This window comes from Sebastes fasciatus, chromosome 13 (assembly GCF_043250625.1).
Source record: "Sebastes fasciatus isolate fSebFas1 chromosome 13, fSebFas1.pri, whole genome shotgun sequence".
NCBI classification, from domain to species: Eukaryota; Metazoa; Chordata; class Actinopteri; order Perciformes; family Sebastidae; genus Sebastes; species Sebastes fasciatus.
This window is the reverse complement of record NC_133807.1, coordinates 33,240,940-33,263,061: the sequence shown is the minus strand read 5'-3', so window position 1 is coordinate 33,263,061 and position 22,122 is coordinate 33,240,940. Positions and strand designations below refer to the sequence as shown.

Genomic DNA, 22,122 nt, shown 5'->3' with positions numbered 1-22,122 from the left:
TTGTAGTTTTATTGCCTACACCTGTTTTTGTTGCCTAAACTTGTTTTGTTGCCTAAACCTAAAGAAGTTGTAGTTTTATTGCCTAAAATTGTTTTTGTTGCCTAAACTTAAAGAAGTTGTGGTTTTGTTGCCAAAACCTGTTTTTGTTGCCCAAACCTCAAGAAGTTGTAGTTTTATTGCCTAAACCTGTTTTTGTTGCCTTAACTTAAAAAGTTGTAGTTTTGTTGCCTAAACCTGTTTTTTTTTGCCTAAATTTTAAGAAGTTGTAGTTTTATTGCCTACACCTGTTTTTGTTGCCTAAACCTAAACAGGTTGAAGTTTTGTTGCCTAAACCTAAACAGGTTGAAGTTTTGTTGCCTAAACCTAAGCACATTGTAGTTTTATTGCCTAAACCTGTTTTTGTTGCCTAAACTTAAAGAAGTTGTAGTTTTATTGACTGAACCTGTTTTTGTTGCCCAAACCTTAAGAAGTTGTAGTTTAATTGCCTAAACCTGTTTTTGTTGCCTAAACCTAAAGAAGTTGTAGTTTTATTGCCTAAACCGGTTTTTGTTGCCTAAACCTAAAGAAGTTGTAGTTTTATTGCCTAAACCTGTTTTTGTTGCTTAAACCTGTTTTTGTTGCTTAAACCTAAACAAGTTGTAGATCAAGAACAAGATAATAACAATCTGAGCCTGTCAGTGGCAAAAACAAACTATTTTAGTGGACGTAATTGACGGTGCCAGCTTGCCCCATACTGCAGCCACAGCCCTCTGCCTTATGGATAGGATCCAGGTTGAGAAATACCAAAGTTACCATTTAAGGGCGTGGCTGTCTAGAGCTACCATTCAAATCTTTAGCAATTTTACATCCATCAGTTTTAACAAAAAGAACAAAACTACTTAAATAATAGGAAAAATAAAGTAAAACTATTCATAACAAGTAGGCTATCATCAGCGTAGAATCAAATACAAATGCATCCTCTTCATTCACAGTCATCCATTCATTCTGCTGTCCTCATTTCTGCGACATCATTTTCACAAACTCTGTAAAGAGAACAGACAAGATGCAGATTAGCTAAATTATTTAGTAGGTTTATAGCAAACTGAGAACAACTAGTACAACTCCTCATTATTACATACTACTTTCAGCTCTGGCATTGAATGTAAATATTAAGCAACTACCAAGCAAATTACATAATATAGTTGATTTAACAATGAATGAGATTACTGTATGTGTGAACAACAATCAAAACAAATTATTTTAACAGTAGATTCTTTCATGGCAGACACTGTGGCTGTATTCGAAACCGCCTACTACTGGCTGGCGAGCGAGCTACGCAGATAAACACAGGTTCCTGTTAATTTATAACGGACATTAGAGTTGTGATATTTAAACAAAACTATCCGTCAACAAGGAAATAAAAGCCCCTCGTCTACAGACCGGTCTCTAGAGAGCTCCAGGGGTGACCACCAGGCTGGCTGGAGAGGTAGCGACCCCGGCAAGCGCTATAACTAGCTGTCACGGCAGTTTGTGGAGCTTCTAAACTCTGAAAACGTCGGAGCAAATGTTTGATCCGTCATCTAATATCGTAAAACTGTCAATATTCAAAATCTACACAGTTGATTTCTGGCCTCAAAAATGTTCAGAAGTGAATTTAGTGATGAAATAGCTACGAAAAATGTAAAGAAAATGGGCTGTTTTTGGCTGCAGTTGTTGTTGTAACCGTAGCCTGTAGTGGTCCAGTGCTTTGCATTGTGGGATACAGTAGGTGAGGTACACTGGTCCGATGCATGCTGGAGATTTTTTCCAAATCAGTACGACATCCGGATATTTTTGGCACACTGTAGACTTTGCTTTTGTTCGCATACTTCATGCTACATTTTTGCCAAATCAGTACGTACTACTAGTATAGTATGAGGTAGTACTACTAGTATAGTATGAGGTTGTACTACTAGTATAGTATGAGGTTATACTACTAGTATAGTATGAGGTTGTACTACTAGTATAGTATGAGGTTGTACTACTAGTATAGTATGAGGTTGTACTACTAGTATAGTATGAGGTTGTACTACTAGTATAGTATGAGGTTATACTACTAGTATAGTATGAGGTTTAGAATACAGCCACTGTGTTATAGCAGAAAAAGCACAGGTGAAACTAATAACATGGCTCAGAGACGCCTTTAGGTGTGCCAGTGTGCCATATCAATGAGCCAGCTAATAGAGCCCTGCTACTCTCTTTCAGACGTTTTTCGATTAATTTATTTAACAACACAACTAAAACCACTAGAACCACTGAACTAACTCAACATTTAGACAACAGAGGTTAATATAAGGCAATAAAAAAAAGTCAAAATCAGTCTGTGTGTGTTTCTGTGTACCTTCAAAGTCAACTGTTCCGTCTCCGTTGTTGTCAGCTTCTTTGACCACCGCTTCAATTTCATTTTTGCTGGTTTGTTCTCCTAGTAACTTGATCATGGCATGTCTCAGCTCGTCAGACGTGATCGCGCCGTCACCATCTATATCAAACTGAAGGAGAAGTAAACAAAACATTGGCAAAACAAAAGGCCATTTCGGACTCATATTGCCAAACATAACATTTAGCCAGGTTTCTTTTTGTATGTTCATTTAATAACCACCACGGGGTGCCAAAGACCAGAACGAGAGAGAGAAGCTATGTTGAGCTCACCTCTCGAAATGCTTCTTTGAGTTCCTTCAAGCCGATCATCCCCGCAGTTTCAGCCAGGAGCTTGGGCGTCATCAGTTGCACGAAATCATCAAAGTCCACCCGTCCCCCCACTGTGATAAAACAAATGATGTAACTAATATGAGTATAAGCAGGAAGTAGCCAGAGAACACAGCTTAAGCAACGTTTGAGTGCTTTAACACCATCCCAAAAAAGTGCATGCTTTTAGCTCGCTGTAGCAGAGATTTCTCTTTGGCAGTTAAGTGTCTGTTACACACATTATATTTCAGTCTGCTGCAGTGGTCACCGTGGAAAACACACTTCCTCTGGCCTTTACCTTCCCTAAAATGTATGTGAGCCGACGATATACTGTACATGGGATTGTTCCTACCAACACTTGGCTGGCTACTTTCGAAATAGAAATAGGCCATGCAAATATGTCTCAGGGGACCATTGTCAAGGAGAGCGTGAAAGACACATTTCCTGAAACTTAAAAAAAAAAAAAAAGTCTTAGAGATGTTTGACCTTATGTTTTAAAACACATGTTCTGGTACATGTTTGAAAAACGAGGTTATTTTTTAAAATTCTCCAAAACCGGCAAAAAATAGCATCCAAAAATGATTTTGTTATACTTGATACCCATATTAAAATGATGGATTATATTTTTTTATCCAGTTCATCAGCCCGACAAGACCAGCAGTAATAAAGCATTGATGGAGTTTGACATGTTGTTTTGCTTTTAACTCACAAATTAGAGGACATTAGCAACCCGATTTGACTGATAAAACTACAACTTCTTTAGGTTTAGGCAACAAAACTACAACTTCTTTAAGTTTAGGCAACAAAACTACAACTTCTTAAATTTAGGCAATAAAACTACAACTTCATTAGGTTTAGGCTACAAAACTACAACTTCTTTAGGTTTAGGCAACAAAACTACATTTCTTTAATTTTAGGCAACAAAACTACAACTTCTTTAAGTTTAGGCAAAAAAACTACAACTTCATTAGGTTTAGGCAACAAAACTATAACTTCTTTAATTATGGCAACAAAACTACAACTTCTTTAGGTTTAGGCAACAAAACTACAACTTCTTAATTTTAGGCAACAAAACTACAACGTCTTTAAGTTTAGGCAACAAAACTACAACTTCATTAGGTTTAGGCTACAAAACTACAACTTCATTAGATTTAGGCAACAAAACTACAACTTCTTTAATTTTAGGCACAAAACTACAACTTCTTAAAGTTTAGGCAGTAAAACTACAACTTCTTTAGGTTTAGGCAAAAACAACAACATTTAGTTAAGTTGTGTTTTGTGTCCCATCCATTGTCAACGACCTCCACCACCACCACTGTGAATAGATGATAAAACCTACTAGTGGGTGTAGTAGGCCTCTACTGACCCACATCTATGGGGCTTATAGCGACAGATAATGCCTACTTAATAGCCTGACAACAGTCTAATCGGCTGACATTACTCACAATTCATGTTGATGTTCTGACTCAGTTCTATGAGCTCCATCTCAGTCGGCATGTAACCCATGGTCCTCATCAGGTTCCCCAAGTCCTTACAGGATATGAAACCATCCTTGTCTTTATCAAACTCTACAAAAGCTTCACGTAACTCTAGAGAGCATACAGACAAATACAAATATGAGATGGTGTGTGACTTACATTTAAAAAAAGGTGAACAATATTATGCAGCACTCTAACAAGTATATCTGAACACATAAAAAACAGCAAGTTACCGTCAATCTCATCGTTTGTAAGAGCTCTGGTCTGCAAAACAATAAAAAAACAATGAAATGATGTTAGTATGTTTTATACATCAAGGTTTACCACAAAATGTACAACTATTGTCATATGCACATTATCTACATTAAGACAAGGCAATGACCTCCTATTAGTTCCATACATAAGATAAGTATTGAAAAATAGTCTCTATGGAATAAGAACATACTAAACACACTTGTTGAAATTGTAATAGCGCCAACGTCAACGATGATTTTTACATGTGTAAATATGTGAATTTCATTTATTCAAAATATGAGTGTTTTTAAGACAGAAAATTAGAATAAAAAGGGTGAATAATCGTTGCTGATTATATGTTGGGACTTTTACACAATTTTTTTTTTTTTTTATCAGTTTCATTAAATCACAGACTTAAATTACATATTCATGTAATATTGCGTAACAGATGTCAGAGCTAGTTTTTTTGTGTTCTAAAGCTGTGACATATTCTTCCCAAAAGTGCTCTTATTAACATCATAAAGTGCAGCAACAGCAACATCCACATTACAGTATGTTCTCTGGTGAACATTTATTATTTTCACTGGAACTCCTGCTAAGATGTTTATTATTTTGCATAGGCTTTTAATTTTTGTGCCCCTGTAATATCGCTGTGCACATGAATTGACAATGACCTCCTATTAGTTCCATACATTAGATATGTATTGCGTATGACAAAATAAAGTCTCTATGGAATGAGAACACGCTAAACACACTTGTTGAAATTGTAAAAGCGCCGACGTCTATGATGATTTTTGCATGTGTAAATGTGTGTACATAGATTTGAATTGCCCATTGCATTTATTCAAAATATAAGTGTTTTTAAGACAGATAATTAGAATAAAAAGGGGGAATAATTGTCACTGATTATATGTTGGGACTTTTACACAATTTCTTTTAGTTTTATTAAATCAAATAGTTAAGCTACACATTCATGTAATATTGCGTAACAGATGTCAGAGCCAGTTTTTTTTTGTGTTGCACTTAATTGTACATTTGTGTCATATTCTTCCCCAAATTGCTCTTAATGACATGATACAATGCACCAGCACCATCCACATTACAGTATGTTCTCTTATTATATTCACTGGAACTCCTGCTATTATTTTGCATCGGCTTTTAATTTTTGTGCCCCAGCAATATTGCTGTGCACATGAATTTATTATTACATAATAACTCACTTTAATTCAGTTCTGAAACATGTTTGGTTTGAACTTCCATTTCTGATGCATTTGGAATCATTCTGTTTCAATATTGAAAAAAATATTCTGAATATCTGAGTAGCTTTTTGCTTTTGCATCAGCGTCTGCATTTGCTTCTAACATCTGTAAATAAGTCATCTGTTAAATCCCTGTCTAAATCTTTTTTTTCTTTTAAATCTTGCAGTAACTTATCTGATTGATAAGCGATCATACAGTATGTACAATATATTCATTTTGGGATAACATCAGCACAGGTTGTTTATACATTTCAATTACTGGTAAATGTAAGTGAGAAGTGCAGAATGCAACTTTTGTAAATATGTTTTCATTTTTACATTAAATATTAAGGTGCCCTCCCAGCTCTACTCCACAAGGGGACTCTTCCTATAAGCTTTTTTTTTGCCATAACACCATATAAGAATAATAAAAAAACAATATTTGTTTAATAAATGATCAACAGATAATACAATTTACGCTCCTGGTAAACCGATGAAAAAGATAATGTTATATAAATATATATTTGAGCGTTATAAAACTCTTATAGACAGCTACCATTAAATCATAAACTGTAAAATCATAAAACCATTTTAACTTACTTGTCTCCTCGTTCCTCCCCTGAGAAAGATGCAAGCTTGTTTAATACTCATGATGACGGCCTGACACCAGATCCTCGGCTTCTTGTATTTGTGAAATTTATTTTTTATTTAAAAAAAAAGTGCTATGTCGCTATATGGCTTCTGTTTCTTCTGTGCGAGCATGTGTCCGTGAGTAAACCGTGATCAGCAGTGATCTGCGTATGCCAGAGAGGAGGGATGAGGTCTCATATGGATTATCTCTGCAGCTTTGCTCTAGAAAAGAAAGATATAGGCTTAACGCTGATGTGCATATACACAGTTTCATGTAGAAAGTCAAACATTACTGCCAGGGAATGAAATTAGCACCTGCCACATACAACAGGGTAAATGTTGGCTCTGGCAGGTACACATTTCAAGTCACTTGCCACCGTGGCAGATAGATTTTCCTTATAATAAGAAATATTATTTTAAAAGCAATTCCTTGATTAAAAATAGTCAGAGATTAAAGTTACATGATCCATATTTCTGCTATCTGTTACCACTGTGTTTACAAGGGGTGGAAGAAAATATTGAGTATTGCAAATCGATTCTCAAAAACCTTGTATTGATTTCTAATTAATAGTTTGTATGCAAAGATAAACTCCGTCAATACTTTATCTTATTTGTAAAGATATACATCCTCTGTGACAAATGCAGATCCCACTATTCGGATCGCATAAAAAAGTAACTTTTTTTTACTCAGATTTTATGCATAAGGTGGTGTGTTCTTTATACAAGGGCAGTTTTCCTAAAATATATCGCCTTGGCTGCAAACCGGACACTTTTAATGACTTTGCTAAGGTATACTGTATATCTTGCACACTTTACTAATGTATATATATCTTGCACACTTTACTAATGTATATAGAGGGTTATTCTATGTTTATAATTTAGATTATTTTTATGATAGTTATAGTAGTTAGGTATGTTTATTATAGTGTATTCCAGTATTCTTTATATTTTGCATTCAATGTATAGTCCTCCAGTGTTGACATGTACATTACATGTACTGTTACTGTGCATTGCCTGGATAACCTGCTGCTGTTACACAATCATTTCTCAATTTGGGATCAATAAAGTATCTATCTATCTATCTATCTATCTATCTATCCGTTGCTTATAGTACCGCAGTAAATACCAATATATTGAATCATAACCCCTGTATCATGATACGTATCGTATCGCCAGATTCTTGCCAATACACAATCTTAGTGTTTACAACTCTAAAATGTTCTACAGACAAAATAATAGTGTGGTTAGTAGAAATGTTCAGTGACACATGAGGACAAAAACTTAATTTTAGACCCTGATTACTGCTGTTTTGTTTTTAAGCTTCTTTCATAAAGAATAAATGCATTGAAATGTCATAAACAAGAACTTTTGTAACAGCTCTTTCACTTCATCTTTGGATGATTCTTCCATGTGGAGCTAGTTGAGTAAATGAGCTTTCCATCACTAAATGAAAGAAAAGAAAATATAGTATTAAAAGGATTATTTATCTCTGCATGCAAATTATTTGATTTTTAATAAATTACTTGCATCACTTGCACAAGCTTGTTGACTGTATCTTCATATGAGAATAGACATCATCAGCCTATTACATAACCATATATGCAGCACTGGTAAAATTAGAGGCTTCAGAAGATATTCTCAGTCTACACGCAGCGATAACATCTGAAGCTGGATTGTTTTGTTGCGCTGCGTGAGAAACACACGAATGAAATAAATGAGTAATATGATTACACAACAACAACATATTTTTCTGTATGTACCAGCAGGATCAGTATTATCTGACATCAGGAGCAGGTTGCCAAATAATGCCATGAAATCATCATCATATTTATATCGTTTTACATAACTGCATTGATCCTGTTCATATACACACAAAGATACAAAATACAGAGCTCTTTTGTAAAAGAATGGTTAATGAAAGTAGCATTTCACTCATAGTTACATCATCCTTATGGAAGGATTATATATTATATGTGTGGAATATATTCAAAGAGTGAAATGCTGGATTGGCTTTGTTCTTTTAAAGAAACTCTGTCACATATGACGCAGTGGCATGATGACATTTTAGTTTAATTTCTATTGAGAGGTGTTGGTTATACCGGCACGTTTCTCATTCCCAATAGCTGCTTTGTGACGGCCGTCGGCATTTGAAACAAGACGCCCTTCAGCGCCGGTATGTGACGCACCGGGAGTTCCATTAACTACAATGTAAACCCATCCGCAGCAACAGTAAACGCTCAGGGAAAGTGCTGTGGTGGTGACGTAGTAAATGGGTCCAATAACACAGGGCTGTCATCCAGGAGATCGTTGTTCGTGTCCTGCGTTACGTTAAACTTTTTCACTGTATAAACGTAGTAATCTTGAGCCCAACCATGTTGTTCTTTCCTAAACCTAACCAGATGTCTGTACTACGAAGCAGGATTTAGGGTTAGCGAGGTAACTTCAGGGTTTAACCCTTCAGGGGTTTTCAGTCCTGCGACGGTGGATCACTTCTTACCGGGGTAGATCACCATGGTAACTAATGCTGAACGGCTAACCTGTGAAGAAGTAATCCCTTTTAACTATATAAAAATGTGATAAACAACGATAAAAGTATTAATCCTATAACTTTGTTTTTACTATTGAAACAGCATATATTCCTAGTGCAGCTGTATAGACCCCAGTGCTGTAATACTCACACTGGCCGCTGTAACTCACAGCTCTAATGACGTAACGCAAACGAACTTCAAGTCGCATCATAGCTGTGTAGAAAAAGATGCCACCCCAAAAGGCCCAAAAAAGGACATCTCTAACTTAATGGATGGCAGAAGAGGACGAGTTTATGCTGATTTGTAGGCTAGTTTGACGGCGACCAGTAGAAGTGGAGAACGTAAATTTCATGATGACAAGATAAGAAGGATGTATCCTTTGGTTCAAGTATATACCCATATGATGTTAAGCTAGCGGTCAGTCGTGTTCCGGATCGGCTCGGGTTTGATTGTGTTTTGTCTTCTGATTTTTAAAACACAATAAAACTCTATTTTTCTTGCAACATACTTGTACAGCATCAAGTGATTCATTTGAGTAACCTGTGTTGACTTTCTGACACTATTAGGATTGAACATTGAATAACATTGAGCTGTGATCTCAGCCGTCTAGGCCCAAGGCCTGAGATTTCCAGATTCAACACCTGCTCCGGAGCTCCGTTATGTTCCAGATAAGAGATCAACTCGTATAAAAGCCCCGCTCCTGACCAATCAGAGCTCGCTGAGCAGATCGTATGATAATATTACACAAATATGAAGATGTTACAGTCATAATCCAGACTGAAAATAACACAGTGTAAACTGACAGATGCAGGAAGGACAGCTGGCTGGATGCTGCGGGTGTTTACCGCTTTGAATTATGGTTTTATATTTATTTTTTTACTTGCTCTCAAGTCTGTTTCACACCACCGGAGATGGGGACGCAGCTGAAAGAAGGCTGAAATAGTCACACACGCCACAACATAATCAATATCATAATGTAAACTACTGTAATCTATTCATTCATACTATTTTTAAAGCTAGTTATATAACACTGCTCCATCTAGATGACTATATCTGACTTTTGAGTGTTCCGTTAAATTAATAAATCTGTTAATTTACGCATTCACACATCGGCAAATTCTTCTTTTGCCAGCTGTCCATCCTGTGTTTGGCAGCTTCAGCTGTGTTAAATCAACACTTCCTGCTTTCGTATCAAAATAAAAGCCCTCAAGCAGGTTTTTTTCTGTGGACAAAATTCCTTCATTTGTTAACACAACGCTTTTATTCTGAAATATTTGCAGGACAGTGTTGTAGAACATGCAGTGACTTGCACGGCTCCATGAATGAATAAAGTACGGGGTTTTTAATTGTGGATTATTACTATTATTTACAAATGAACACATGTACGCTTCTTAACCTTTTTCTGTCTAAAATAAATATAAATTACATTTATAATGAAATGAACATTATGAAAGGCAGACTCAATGTAGAAAGAAAGGGCTGACAGCAGCAGAAACGCTGCCGGTGTGGACGCCTCACGCGTGAAACACGAAGCAGTTCAGCGAGGCAGCGCTGCTCACGCGGCAAGCACGTACACGTGACATACCACACCTGTTGCAAACATCTGGATCATTTCTGACATCTTGTATTTGAACAATATCAGAGCCAAACGACCCCTCCCTTGTAAAATCCCAATGCAAATCCAGAGTTTTCTGCGGGTATACCTCTGTCCTCCCACTGACTTCTTGGTTAGTGTTAGTTCACTTCTTCAGCCTCAAGATGATGGACAAACTGTCTGTTCTGCTGGCAGCGCTCTGTCTGCCCTGTAAGTTGCTTCATGCTAAAATACCAATCAAAAAAAATATGCATATATTTAATGCTCTAGCATTTACTACTCTCTCTCTCCTTCTCACATGTCTCTTTTTCACTTCTGATTATTTGGCAGGTTTGAATGGCCAGGCTCTGGAGTCCATTCCCTCCACTTCAGTGGTGAAAACGCCTGAGGAGGCCCTCAGTCTCTCCTGCAGGGGAACCGGATTTGATTTCAGTCAATATGGGATGCACTGGATCAGGCAGCCTGAAGGGAAAGCTCTGGAATGGATGGGGCTTATTTACTATGATGCAAGTAAAACAGTTTATGCAAGCAATGTGCAAGGACGTACAGAAATCACCAGAGATAATAGCAACAGCATGACGTATCTGAGACTGTCCAACCTAAAGCCAGAGGACACGGCGGTGTATTACTGTGCCAGACACACACACTGTTGATTGTAAGCAGAGAGGCTTTACAAAAACCTCACCAACTTATTTTTACAATCACCAACAGGGGGCAGCAAAAGATGTTAAATCTAAAATATTTTCATAGCATCATACCTGCACATACAGAGAGACAACACACAAAGTGAAAGCACCAGCAGAGGTTGTTGGTTTGTGACTTCCTCTTTTTTTTGTGGTTTCTACCAACAATATACTGTTAATAATATTCCCATCTGTTATTTTGAGAGGCAGGTGGGAAACATTTCCTGTTATATTTCAAAAGAAGAAACAGCCAAATAATAATTGAAAGGACACAAATTAAACACAAAATGCAGGAATTTCCTTAAAAACAACAACATAGAGATTCATAAAAACAGTAATCAAATAAAAACACGTTCTCACACATGCTGATGCTTTGTCAGACCCCTCGGCATCACTTTTCGGTCGCAGTAAACACATTCTTAATGTTGTGAATTCACTTGATATGTTTAGGGAATAACAACATGATTGGGCTTAAAATGACTACGTTTTTACAGTGAGAATGTGACTCGACGTTGTGAACATGGGACACGAATGAACAGCTGATTGTAAAGTGAAAGTAAAACTTAACTCACATAACAGCGACGGAAAAAGCAGAGTGAACAAGCATCTCTGACAGTCTATCAATGTCAGACTCAAACAATCACATCACCAGGTTGTTAGAGGCTTTAAAAAATCTACAGAGCAACCTAGCGTCAAGACTAGAGAGGCCTGAGACAAACCAGATGGAGTTATAGATTACACCGATTGCAGACGGTAACCCCACGTTTGTGGCTATAGTTATAGAGTAGTCCGGTGATACAGTCTCGTACTGGTGTCATGGCCGTCTGAATGTGAACATGTTTGTCTCAAAAAAACTGGAAATTTAAATTCATGTTTTAAATAATAAATAGATCTTCTTTGACTACTTGTGCAAGGACAGTCCACCCTTCTTTTATAGCCTGTCGGTGTCGTTCTCTATGCAAAGTGAACTTCCTCACAGTCTGCTATAAAGACTTGATATCATGCTGTCAGCTGCAGCAGAAGAAGAGAAGCTCCCATCACTTCAACACCAACCATGTTGTCTGTAGCTCTGCTGCTGCTGCTGCTGCTGGCTGCTGGATCCTGTGAGTCTCACTGAAGCAGAGTCACTGACAGTATGATCACAGCACACCGACTGTTCACCGTTATTACACTGATTCACTGTTCAACATGTTCTCCTCCACAGGTGTGAAGGGTGAAACGTTGACTCAGCCAGCCTCTGTGACTGTGCAGCCAGGTCAACGTCTGACCATCACCTGCCAGGTCTCTTATTCTCTTGGCAGCTACCGCACAGCTTGGATCAGACAGCCTGCAGGGAAAGGACTGGAGTGGATCGGAATGAAATATACTGGAGATTCATTCTATAAAGATTCACTGAAGAACAAGTTCAGTATCGACTTAGACTCTTCCAGCAACACCGTGACTCTAAACGGACAGAACGTGCAGCCTGAAGACTCTGCTGTGTATTACTGTGCCAGAGAGCCACAACAACACAAACCATCAGTAGACCTGAACAAAAACCCCTCAGTGCCTGAACACTTGTAACATGAAGCCACCAGAGGAGGAGCCCTCAGACCACTAATGATTTCAACACCAGCTCACTGTCACACTGAAGACAGAAACAGACCTAAAACCCCCCTGAGACCGCCAGAGATCCCAACTGACTTTACTGTCTTTCAGAGGCTCTAGTAGGTTCAGTTTTAGGGTTAGAGTGAAGACACAGATATCAGATGAAACTAGAAAAACCTAAAGAATCCATTAGTACCAACCAATGTCATGCTACCATGTCAGGAAGGAAATAAATAACGTTCCAAAGTTGGGCTAAATACAGACATGCCCACTTTATGATAATCACATGTAGTATAAATGTGTTATTGTCTCCTATTTGAAAATGGTGTGTTTGAATATTTCTGCATACTGGGGTCCCTAAACAGTCTTGAATTACATAAATTGGGTATCACTGTAAAGCTGAGACTGTTGTGGATCCAATGAGCCCAACTGTATTCATGTGTGATGATGCTAGTCCCCATAGGAGCCATTTCATTGACCTCACTGTATAAAATGACCTTTGGTGACCTCTATGATAATCACAGCCTCATGAAACTTTACAGCCACAAACTAGAGACATAGAGCATTCAGAGGATGGATGGATCAGACTAGAGACCTAGAACATTCAGAGGATGGATGGATCAGACTAGAGACCTAGAGCATTCAGAGGATGGATGGATCAGACTAGAGACCTAGAGCATTCAGAGGATGGATGGATCAAACTAGAGACCTAGAACATTCAGAAGATGGATGGCTTTCCCAGCTAGATTGACAATAAGGGGGTTTCTGAGCAGTTTACACAACACAAGTGCTCACCAGCCAATCGCCACAAAAAATGCAATTCTTGCAGAAATCTCCAAATGTCAAAAGTTTTTGATCCCAAATCACAGCATGGCTTTTTCTATGGTGTTCCTCAAGGTCTTGGTGTCTTAATGTGGTATTTTGGAGGGATTATTGATCATTTTTATCAATTCTCAGGGTGGAGAGAGTCGCTGTGATGACGGATTTAGTGCATATGTAGAGGTGGACATCATTCAGCGTAGAAGTTGAAGTGGGGGTCATGATGACGGATGATATTGCAGAGTGGGAGAGTGTAGAGGATGAACAGGAGAGGATCGAACTTAAAATATTTAAAGTAAAAGTATACACTGTGCAGTATAATGTACTTAAAGTGCTTAAAGTAAAAGTATGCACTGTGCAGTAAAATATACTTAAAATATTTAAAGTAAAAGTATGCATAATACAGTTAAGTATATTTTAAGTACTTAAAGTAAAAGTATGCATTGTGCAGTAAAATGTGCTTAAAGTAAAAGTATGCATTGTGCAGTAAAATGTACTTAAAGTGCTTAAAGTAAAAGTATGTATTGTGCAGTAAAATGTACTTAAAGTAAAAGTATGCATTGTGCAGTAAAATGTATTTAATGTAAAAGTATGCATTGTGCAGTTAAGTATATTTGAAGTATTTAAAGTAAAAGTATGCATTGTGCAGTTAAGTATATTTGAAGTATTTAAAGTAAAAGTATGCATTGTGCAGTAAAATGTCTTTAAAGTATTTAAAGTAAAAGTATGCATTGTGCAGTAAAATGTACTTAAAGTAAAAGAATGCATTGTACAGTGAAATGTACTTAAAGTGCTGAAAGTAAAAGTATGCATTGTGCAGTAAAATGTACTTCAAATGCTTAAAGTAAAAGTATGCATTGTGCAGTAAAATGTACTTAAAGTGCTTAAAGTAAAAGTATGCATTGTGCAGTGAAATGTACTTAAAGTAAAAGAATGCATTGTGCAGTAAAACTTACTTAAAGTAAAAGTATGCATTGTGCAGTAAAATGTACTTCAAGCAAAAATATGCATTGTGCAGTAAAACGTACTTAAAGTAAAAGTATGCATTGTACAGTAAAATGTACTTAAAGTAAAAGTATGCATTGTGCAGTAAAATGTACTTCAAGTAAAAGTATGCATAGTGCAGTAAAATGTACTTAACATAAAAGTATGCATTGTGCAGAAAAATGTACTTAAAGTAAAAGTATGCCTTGTGCAGTAAAATGTACTTAAAGTAAAAGTATGCATTGTGCAGTAAAATGTACTTAAAGTAAAAGTATGCATTGTGCAGTTAAGTATATTTGAAGTGCTTAAAGTAAAAGTATGCATTGTGCAGTAAAATGTACTTAAAGTGCTTAAAGTAAAAGTATGTATTGTGCAGTAAAATGTACTTAAAGTAATAGTATGCATTGTGCAGTAAAATGTACTTCAAGTGTTTAAATTAAAAGTATGTATTGAGCAGTAAAATGTACTTAAAGTAAAAGTATGCATTGTGCAGTAAAACGTACTTAAAGTAAAAGCATGCATTGTGCAGTAAAATGTACTTAAAGTAAAAGTATGCATTGTGCAGTTAAGTATATTTGAAGTATTTAAAGTAAAAGTATGTATTGTGCAGTTAAGTATATTTGAAGTATTTAAAGTAAAAGTATGCATTGTGCAGTAAAATATACTTAAACTGCTTAAAGTAAAAGTATGCATTGTGCAGTAAAATGTACTTAAAGTATTTAAAGTAAAAGTATGCATTGTGCAGTAAAATGTACCTAAAGTAAAAGTATGCATTGTACAGTAAAATGTACTTAAAGTGCTTAAAGTAAAAGTATGCATTGTGCAGTAAAATGTACTTCAAGTGCTTAAAGTAAAAGTATGCATTGTGCAGTAAAATGTACTTCAAGTAAAAGTATGCATTGTGCAGTAAAATGTACTTAAAGTAAAAGTATGCATTGTGCAGTAAAATGTACTTCAAGTGCTTAAAGTAAAAGTATGCATTGTGCAGTAAAACGTACTTAAAGTAAAAGTATGCATTGTGCAGTAAAATGTACTTCAAGTGCTTAAAGTAAAAGTATGCATTGTGCAGTAAAACGTACTTAAAGTAATAGTATGCATTGTGCAGTAAAACGTACTTCAAGTAAAAGTATGCATTGTGCAGTAAAATGTACTTAAAGTAATAGTATGCATTGTGCAGTAAAATGTACTTCAAGTAAAAGTATGCATTGTGCAGTAAAATGTACTTAAAGTAAAAGTATGCATTGTGCAGTAAAATGTATTATATATCACTCAAAATGTGTGAATAAATGCAGTTAGGAGTTAATAAATGTAAATATAATACATTCACGTATTAAAAGTTGACAATAAAACAAAGTTAACAGTAGTTTTATTTCTGTAAATGAGACTTTTTCTAAATGTTTGTGAGCGTGTAATGACATTAAAATATGAGATGTGAAGCAGAGGTGATTTCCAGGCATGTTTTCACTCTGCAGATATAAAAACAGTGAACAGACTCTTCTATTGGCTCCAGTTAGACCAACATTGATGCTTCATATATGTTTGATTCTATATATGCAAACTCAGTGAGCTTCAGCTATAAAACATCACATCAGGCTGTCAGAGGAGTTCACAGCACGTCAGCTTCAACATCAACCATGTTCTCTGGAGCTCTGCTGCTGCTGTTGGCAGCTGGATGTGAGTCTCTCTGGATCTGTCAACACTTCTTCTTTTACAGTACTACTTGATATTTTTGTGATAAAACCTGTTCTTGTTTTTTTAACAGGTGTGAAGGGTGAAACGTTGACTCAGCCAGCCTCTGTGACTGTGCAGCCAGGTCAACGTCTGACCATCACCTGTCAGGTCTCTTATTCTCTTGGCAGCTACTACACAGCTTGGATCAGACAGCCTGCAGGGAAAGGACTGGAGTGGATCGGAAGCGAAGCTACTGGATACACCGCATACTACAAAGATTCACTGAAGAACAAGTTCAGTATCAGTTTAGACTCTTCCAGCAAGACAGTGACTCTAAACGGACAGAACGTGCAGCCTGAAGACTCTGCTGTGTATTACTGTGCCAGAGAGCCACAACAACACAAACCATCAGTAGACCTGAACAAAAACCCCTCAGTGCCTGAACACTTGTAACATGAAGCCACCAGAGGAGGAGCCCTCAGACCACTAATGATTTCAACACCAGCTCACTGTCACACTGAAGACAGAAACAGACCTAAAACCCCCCTGAGACCGCCCGCGATCCCAACTGACTTTACTGTCTTTCAGAGGCTCTAGTAGGTTCAGTTTTAGGGTTAGAATGAAGACACAGATATCATATGAAACTAGGAAACCTGAATCCATTGTTACCAACCATGTCGTACTACCATGTCGGGAAGGAAATAAATAACGCTCTAAAGTACAGACATGCCCACTTTATGATAATCACATGCAGTTTTTTGCCGATTCTAAAAAAGTTTGTTTGAATGTTTCTGCATACTGGGGTCCCTAAACAGTCTTTAATTACATAAATTGGGTATCACTGTAAAGCTGAGACTCTTGTGTATCCAATGAGCCCAACTGTATTCATGTGTGATGATGCTAGTCCCCATAGGAGACATTTCATTGTGGTGAGACCATTTATTTTTTAAACTAGACTTCACTGTATAAAATGACCTGTGGTGACCTCTAGGGTAATCACAGCCTCATGAAACTCTACAGCCACAAACTAGAGACCTAGAGCATTCAGAGGATGGATGGCGTTTCTAGCAAGATTGACAATAAGGGGGTTTCTGAGCAGTTTACACAACAAACATTCTCGCCATCCAATCGCCGAAAAAATGAAATTCTTGCAGAAATCTCCAAATGTCAAAAGGTTTTGATCCCAAATTACAACATGGCTTTTTCTATGGTGTTCCTCAAGGTCTTGGTGTCTTAATGTGGTATTTTGGATGGATTATTGATCTTTTTTTTTTTTTTAAAGTTATTTTTTTTTGGGGGCATTTTTCCATTTTTATGACAGGACAGTGGATAGAGTCTTGAAAGGGGGGAGAGAGAGAGTGGATGCGGAAAGGGCCACAGGCCGGATTCGAACCCGGGCCACCGCGGTCAGGACCAAGCCTTAATACATGGATGCCCGCTCTACCAACTGAGCTAACCCAGGCGCCCGGATTATTGATCATTTTGATCAATTCTCAGGGTGGAGAGGATCACCGTGATGATGGATTTAGTGTATATATGTAGAGGTGGACATCATCAGCGTAGAAGTTGAAGTGGGGGTCATGATGATGGATTTAGTGTATATGTAGAGGTGGACATCATCAGCGTAGAAGTTGAAGTGGGGGTTGAGATGATGGATTTAGTGTATATGTAGAGGTGGACATCATCAGCATAGAAGTTGAAGTGGGGGTCATGATGATGGATTTAGTGTATATGTCGAGATGGACATCATCAGCGTAGAAGTTGAAGTGGGTCATGATGATGGATTTAGTGTCTATGTAGAGGTGGACATCATCAGCGTAGAAGTTGAAGTGGGGGTCATGATGACGGATGATATTACAGAGGGGGAGCGTGTAGAAGATGAACAGGAGAGGACCAAGCACAAAGCCCTGAGGGACGCCTTGAGTAGCCGTGGTAAAGATGCAGTTAATGCTGATGAACTGGTGTCTGTCTGTGAGATATGAATGAAGCCAGGAGAGGGCAGTACAGGTGATGTTGAGAGAGGATTCAAGATGTTGATGAACTGACAGGGAGTGAGGAGACCTCAAGCATGATTTCTACTTCTCTGAAGGAAATATGGGATCTTAATATAAAGCACTTTAGACTAATTCAGCTGAAACATGTCAGATAAGCCTTAAACACAGAGGACAGATGAATGTAAAATTAACTTTCACATTCCAAACATCCGTCCATCCATTAGCTACGAGCTTATTCAATCCCAGGTGACAGAGGACGAGAGGTGAGGTATATAGACAGGTCACCAGTCAATCACAGGACTCATTCACAGCCTTATCAAGCCTGATCTAGTCGTATCCTCCCTGAGAGGAGGAGTCAATGCAAAACTCAGATGTCTTCCCCCTCTACTTATCTGACTGCAGAGAGGAGGACAGAGGACAGTGGACACACAGTTTAACATGATGGACTATAGGACAGGACTGCTGCTTTTAACCATCTGCTGCTGGACAGGTCAACATTTACACTGAACTTTTAGTTGATGTTTTCTTTTTAGTTGTTAACTTGTTGCATGATACTTTTCTTTGCCATCTTGACAGGTGTTGATGGTCAGACTCTGACAGAATCTGAACCAGTGACTAAAAGACCTGGAGAATCCCACAGACTGACCTGTACAGCCTCTGGATTCACATTCAGCAGCTACAATATGCACTGGGTCAGACAGGCTCCTGGAAAAGGACTGGAGTGGATAGGTTATGCTGATACTGGCACCACCCAATATTACTCTCAGTCAGTTCAGGGCCGGTTCACCGTCTCCAGAGACAACAACAGACAGCAGCTGTATCTGCAGATGAACAGTCTGAGGACTGAAGACTCTGCTGTGTATTATTGTGCTCGAGACCCACAGTGACTGGAGTTGGTTGAACAGCTGTACAAAATCCTACAGGACTCATTCTGACTGGTCTGGTTGAGGAAGAGCATGAAGTATTTATTGTATATTTTATATATTTATTATTTAAATGATGTTTTACATGATACAGTTTACTTTATATATATTTTTAAATAATAAATTAATCTTTGTCCTAGCTTTATACAAATTCCTGAAAACTTCACATAACTGATAACAGCATTTAACTTTATTTTTTACAAAGTGAATTTATTTGACTCCTACCTATATCACGTATGGAGGTTAATACTTTATTTAAAAAGTTTTTTCATATTTAAGAACGTGTAATAATATAGTCATTAAATAATTATTGTTGTGTTTAAACTGTCTAACAGATGTGGAGAGTGAAGTGAATCATGAATCTGATAATTGTTTGAAATTATATACATAGTAAACACATAATACAATACATTTAAGAAATAAAATTTAAAAGCTGAGTTATTGGTTCATTTGTATAAACTTTAGTCAGTTGATCATTTGAGTCTATGTGGAGGTAGAAGGAAGTTACCTCTTTTATTGTGGTAGTCTGAGTAACTTGACGTCATATCCGTTCCGTATCCGTTTAACCAAAACAAACCTCAGAAATCATAAAACGTAGGAGGGTCGTCATGGATACGACCTGCACCCTCACATGTTAAATCCAGCATGGTAAACACTACACATCCACTATTGTTGTCCTTGACACACGGTTTAGATAATATTCTCTTTTATATATTATGATATCATATTATTTGTACCACTCCTCCTCAGGTGTAAATGTCTGCAGGTGTGTGGATTTTTAGGTCGGGTTATGGGTTTTGATTCTATTTCGTTTATATGTTGTCATCAAAAATTGTCAATAAAAAATAATATACAAAAAATAAATAAATAAATACATCTTCTTTCATATGTGTCAAAATAAATAATTCCAAATGTTTGACTGCTTGTGCCAGGACAGTCCACCCTTCTTTTATAGCCGGTCGGTGTCGTTCTCTATGCAAAGTGAACTTCCTCACAGTCTGCTATAAAGACTTGATATCATGCTGTCAGCTGCAGCAGAAGAAGAGAAGCTCCCATCACTTCAACACCAACCATGATGTCTGTAGCTCTGCTGCTGCTGCTGCTGCTGGCTGCTGGATCCTGTGAGTCTCACTGAAGCAGAGTCACTGACAGTATGATCACAGCACACTGACTGTTCACCGTTATTACACTGATTCACTGTTCAACATGTTCTCCTCCACAGGTGTGAAGGGTGAAACGTTGACTCAGCCAGCCTCTGTGACTGTGCAGCCAGGTCAACGTCTGACCATCACCTGTCAGGTCTCTTATTCTGTTAGCAGCTACTGGACAGCTTGGATCAGACAGCCTGCAGGGAAAGGACTGGAGTGGATCGGAAGCGGAGTTGGTTCAACCACATACTACAAAGATTCACTGAAGAACAAGTTCAGTATCAGTTTAGACTCTTCCAGCAACACAGTGACTCTAAACGGACAGAACATGCAGCCTGAAGACTCAGCAGTGTATTACTGTGCCAGAGACACACAGTGAGAGACGATAATAGGAGAGTCATACAAAAACTACTTCCTCTATTTACCACCACCACTGGGAACACTCTGTTATCTCAGCATCACTTTATTTTGTAATACTGTTGATTAAATTCTCTGTATTAGTGTGGTGAAACTGGGTCCACATGTCTTAATAAGTACATGCATCAAGATCATTAAAAAAACATACGTCTTGTTAACATTTTAAACAGAAAGCTTCCATGTGATTTACAGATTTAACACCAATATTTTTGTTTTCATGAAAAATACATAAAATCCCCCAAATTCTGAAATTAAAACATTTCACAGCGATAAAAAGGAGCATTTATATATTTAGAAAGTTAACCGGTAACTTCAGTCCACCCTAAACTAGATACGTTTTTAAAAGTTTATTATCTCAAAGAAACCTATAAATAATGTTTTCCTCAAAGACACCAGGACTCTGATGGACTTCTAACCTTTAACCTAAATGACATCAATCACACCTGAGATGATCAGTCAGTCGGACTTTTATGGTTCTGACTAGTTTACAGATTTTACATCAGAAAGGAGAGACAGAAAAGAGTTGACTTGTTTGGAGCATATGATCACTCCATGAGCTCTCATCTGCTGCTGTTTACAGGGAATAATAATAATAATAATAATAATAATAATAATAATAATAATAATAATAATAATAATAATAATAACTAATAATAATAATAATAATATTAATAATAATAATAATAATAATATAAAGTAAAAAAAAAAAAGAAAAACAAAGTTGTAAGAGACGTAGTGAGATGATTCTTTAAATACGGTCAGTAAGGAGATGAAAATAAAGTTTTGAGGAGAGACTGAAAAGACGACACTGTTTAATCTGTCCTCTGAGGTCCAAAACTGAGGGACAAATAAAGTAAAGTTACCAGACAAATCAGCTTCACTCCTTCTAGTGAGGAGGAGTCAATGCAAAACTCAGATGTCTTCCACCTCTACTTATCTGACTGCAGAGAGGAGGACAGAGGACAGTGGACACACAGTTTAACATGATGGACTATAGGACAGGACTGCTGCTTTTAACCTGTACAGCCTCTGGGGTTGACATTAGTAGCTCTTGGATGCACTGGATCAGACAGGCTCCTGGAAAAGGACTGGAGTGGATCGCTGCTATCGAATCTGACAGTGATCGCATCTACTACTCTCAGTCAGTTCAGGGCTGGTTCACCGTCTCCAGAGACAACAACAGACAGCAGCTGTATCTGCAGATGAACAGTCTGAGGACTGAAGACTCTGCTGTTTATTATTGTGCTCGAGAGCCACAGTGACTGGAGTTGGTTGAGCAGCTGTACAAAATCCTACAGGACTCATTCTGACCACAATCATGATGAACGTCTTCACTTGAAGTAGTCCCAGAAACTGATAGGATACAGTTACACTGAACACTTTGTGAGAACCAGTAATGTTTGATTAGAAACACATTTCTAAACAGAGATGTGAATGTAGAAATCATATCACTAAATAGTCATATTCTTGCTTATTCCATAACAGAGCTGCA

The 22,122-nt window shown here is 37.5% G+C and overlaps 1 protein-coding gene and 1 gene segment (V, D, J or C); one reads left to right on the top strand and one right to left on the bottom strand.

Moving 5' to 3' along the window:
• Positions 1 to 238: 238 nt before the first annotated feature.
• cabp5b (calcium binding protein 5b) overlaps positions 239 to 22,122 on the bottom strand; it is a 58,974-nt gene continuing 37,090 nt past the window's right edge. The window contains exons 2-8 of one of the 2 annotated variants that reach the window (XR_012596827.1): positions 6,253 to 6,504; positions 4,415 to 4,445; positions 4,149 to 4,292; positions 2,668 to 2,777; positions 2,360 to 2,507; positions 364 to 1,022; positions 239 to 333 (exon numbers count right to left, since the gene is read on the bottom strand). Coding sequence is in view for 1 of the 2 variants with exons in the window: in XM_074657022.1 (XP_074513123.1) it covers positions 994 to 1,022; positions 2,360 to 2,507; positions 2,668 to 2,777; positions 4,149 to 4,292; positions 4,415 to 4,445; positions 6,253 to 6,303 (513 nt within the window). In the remaining variant the exon portion in view is untranslated. Of the gene's footprint in view, positions 1,023 to 2,359; positions 2,508 to 2,667; positions 2,778 to 4,148; positions 4,293 to 4,414; positions 4,446 to 6,252; positions 6,505 to 22,122 lie in introns of both variants that reach the window. The other variant, XM_074657022.1, reaches the window with a different exon arrangement.
• LOC141781568 (immunoglobulin heavy variable 4-30-2-like) lies at positions 12,121 to 12,650 on the top strand. The segment is given in 2 exon segments: positions 12,121 to 12,190; positions 12,292 to 12,650. Coding segments are annotated over 2 exon segments (408 nt in total).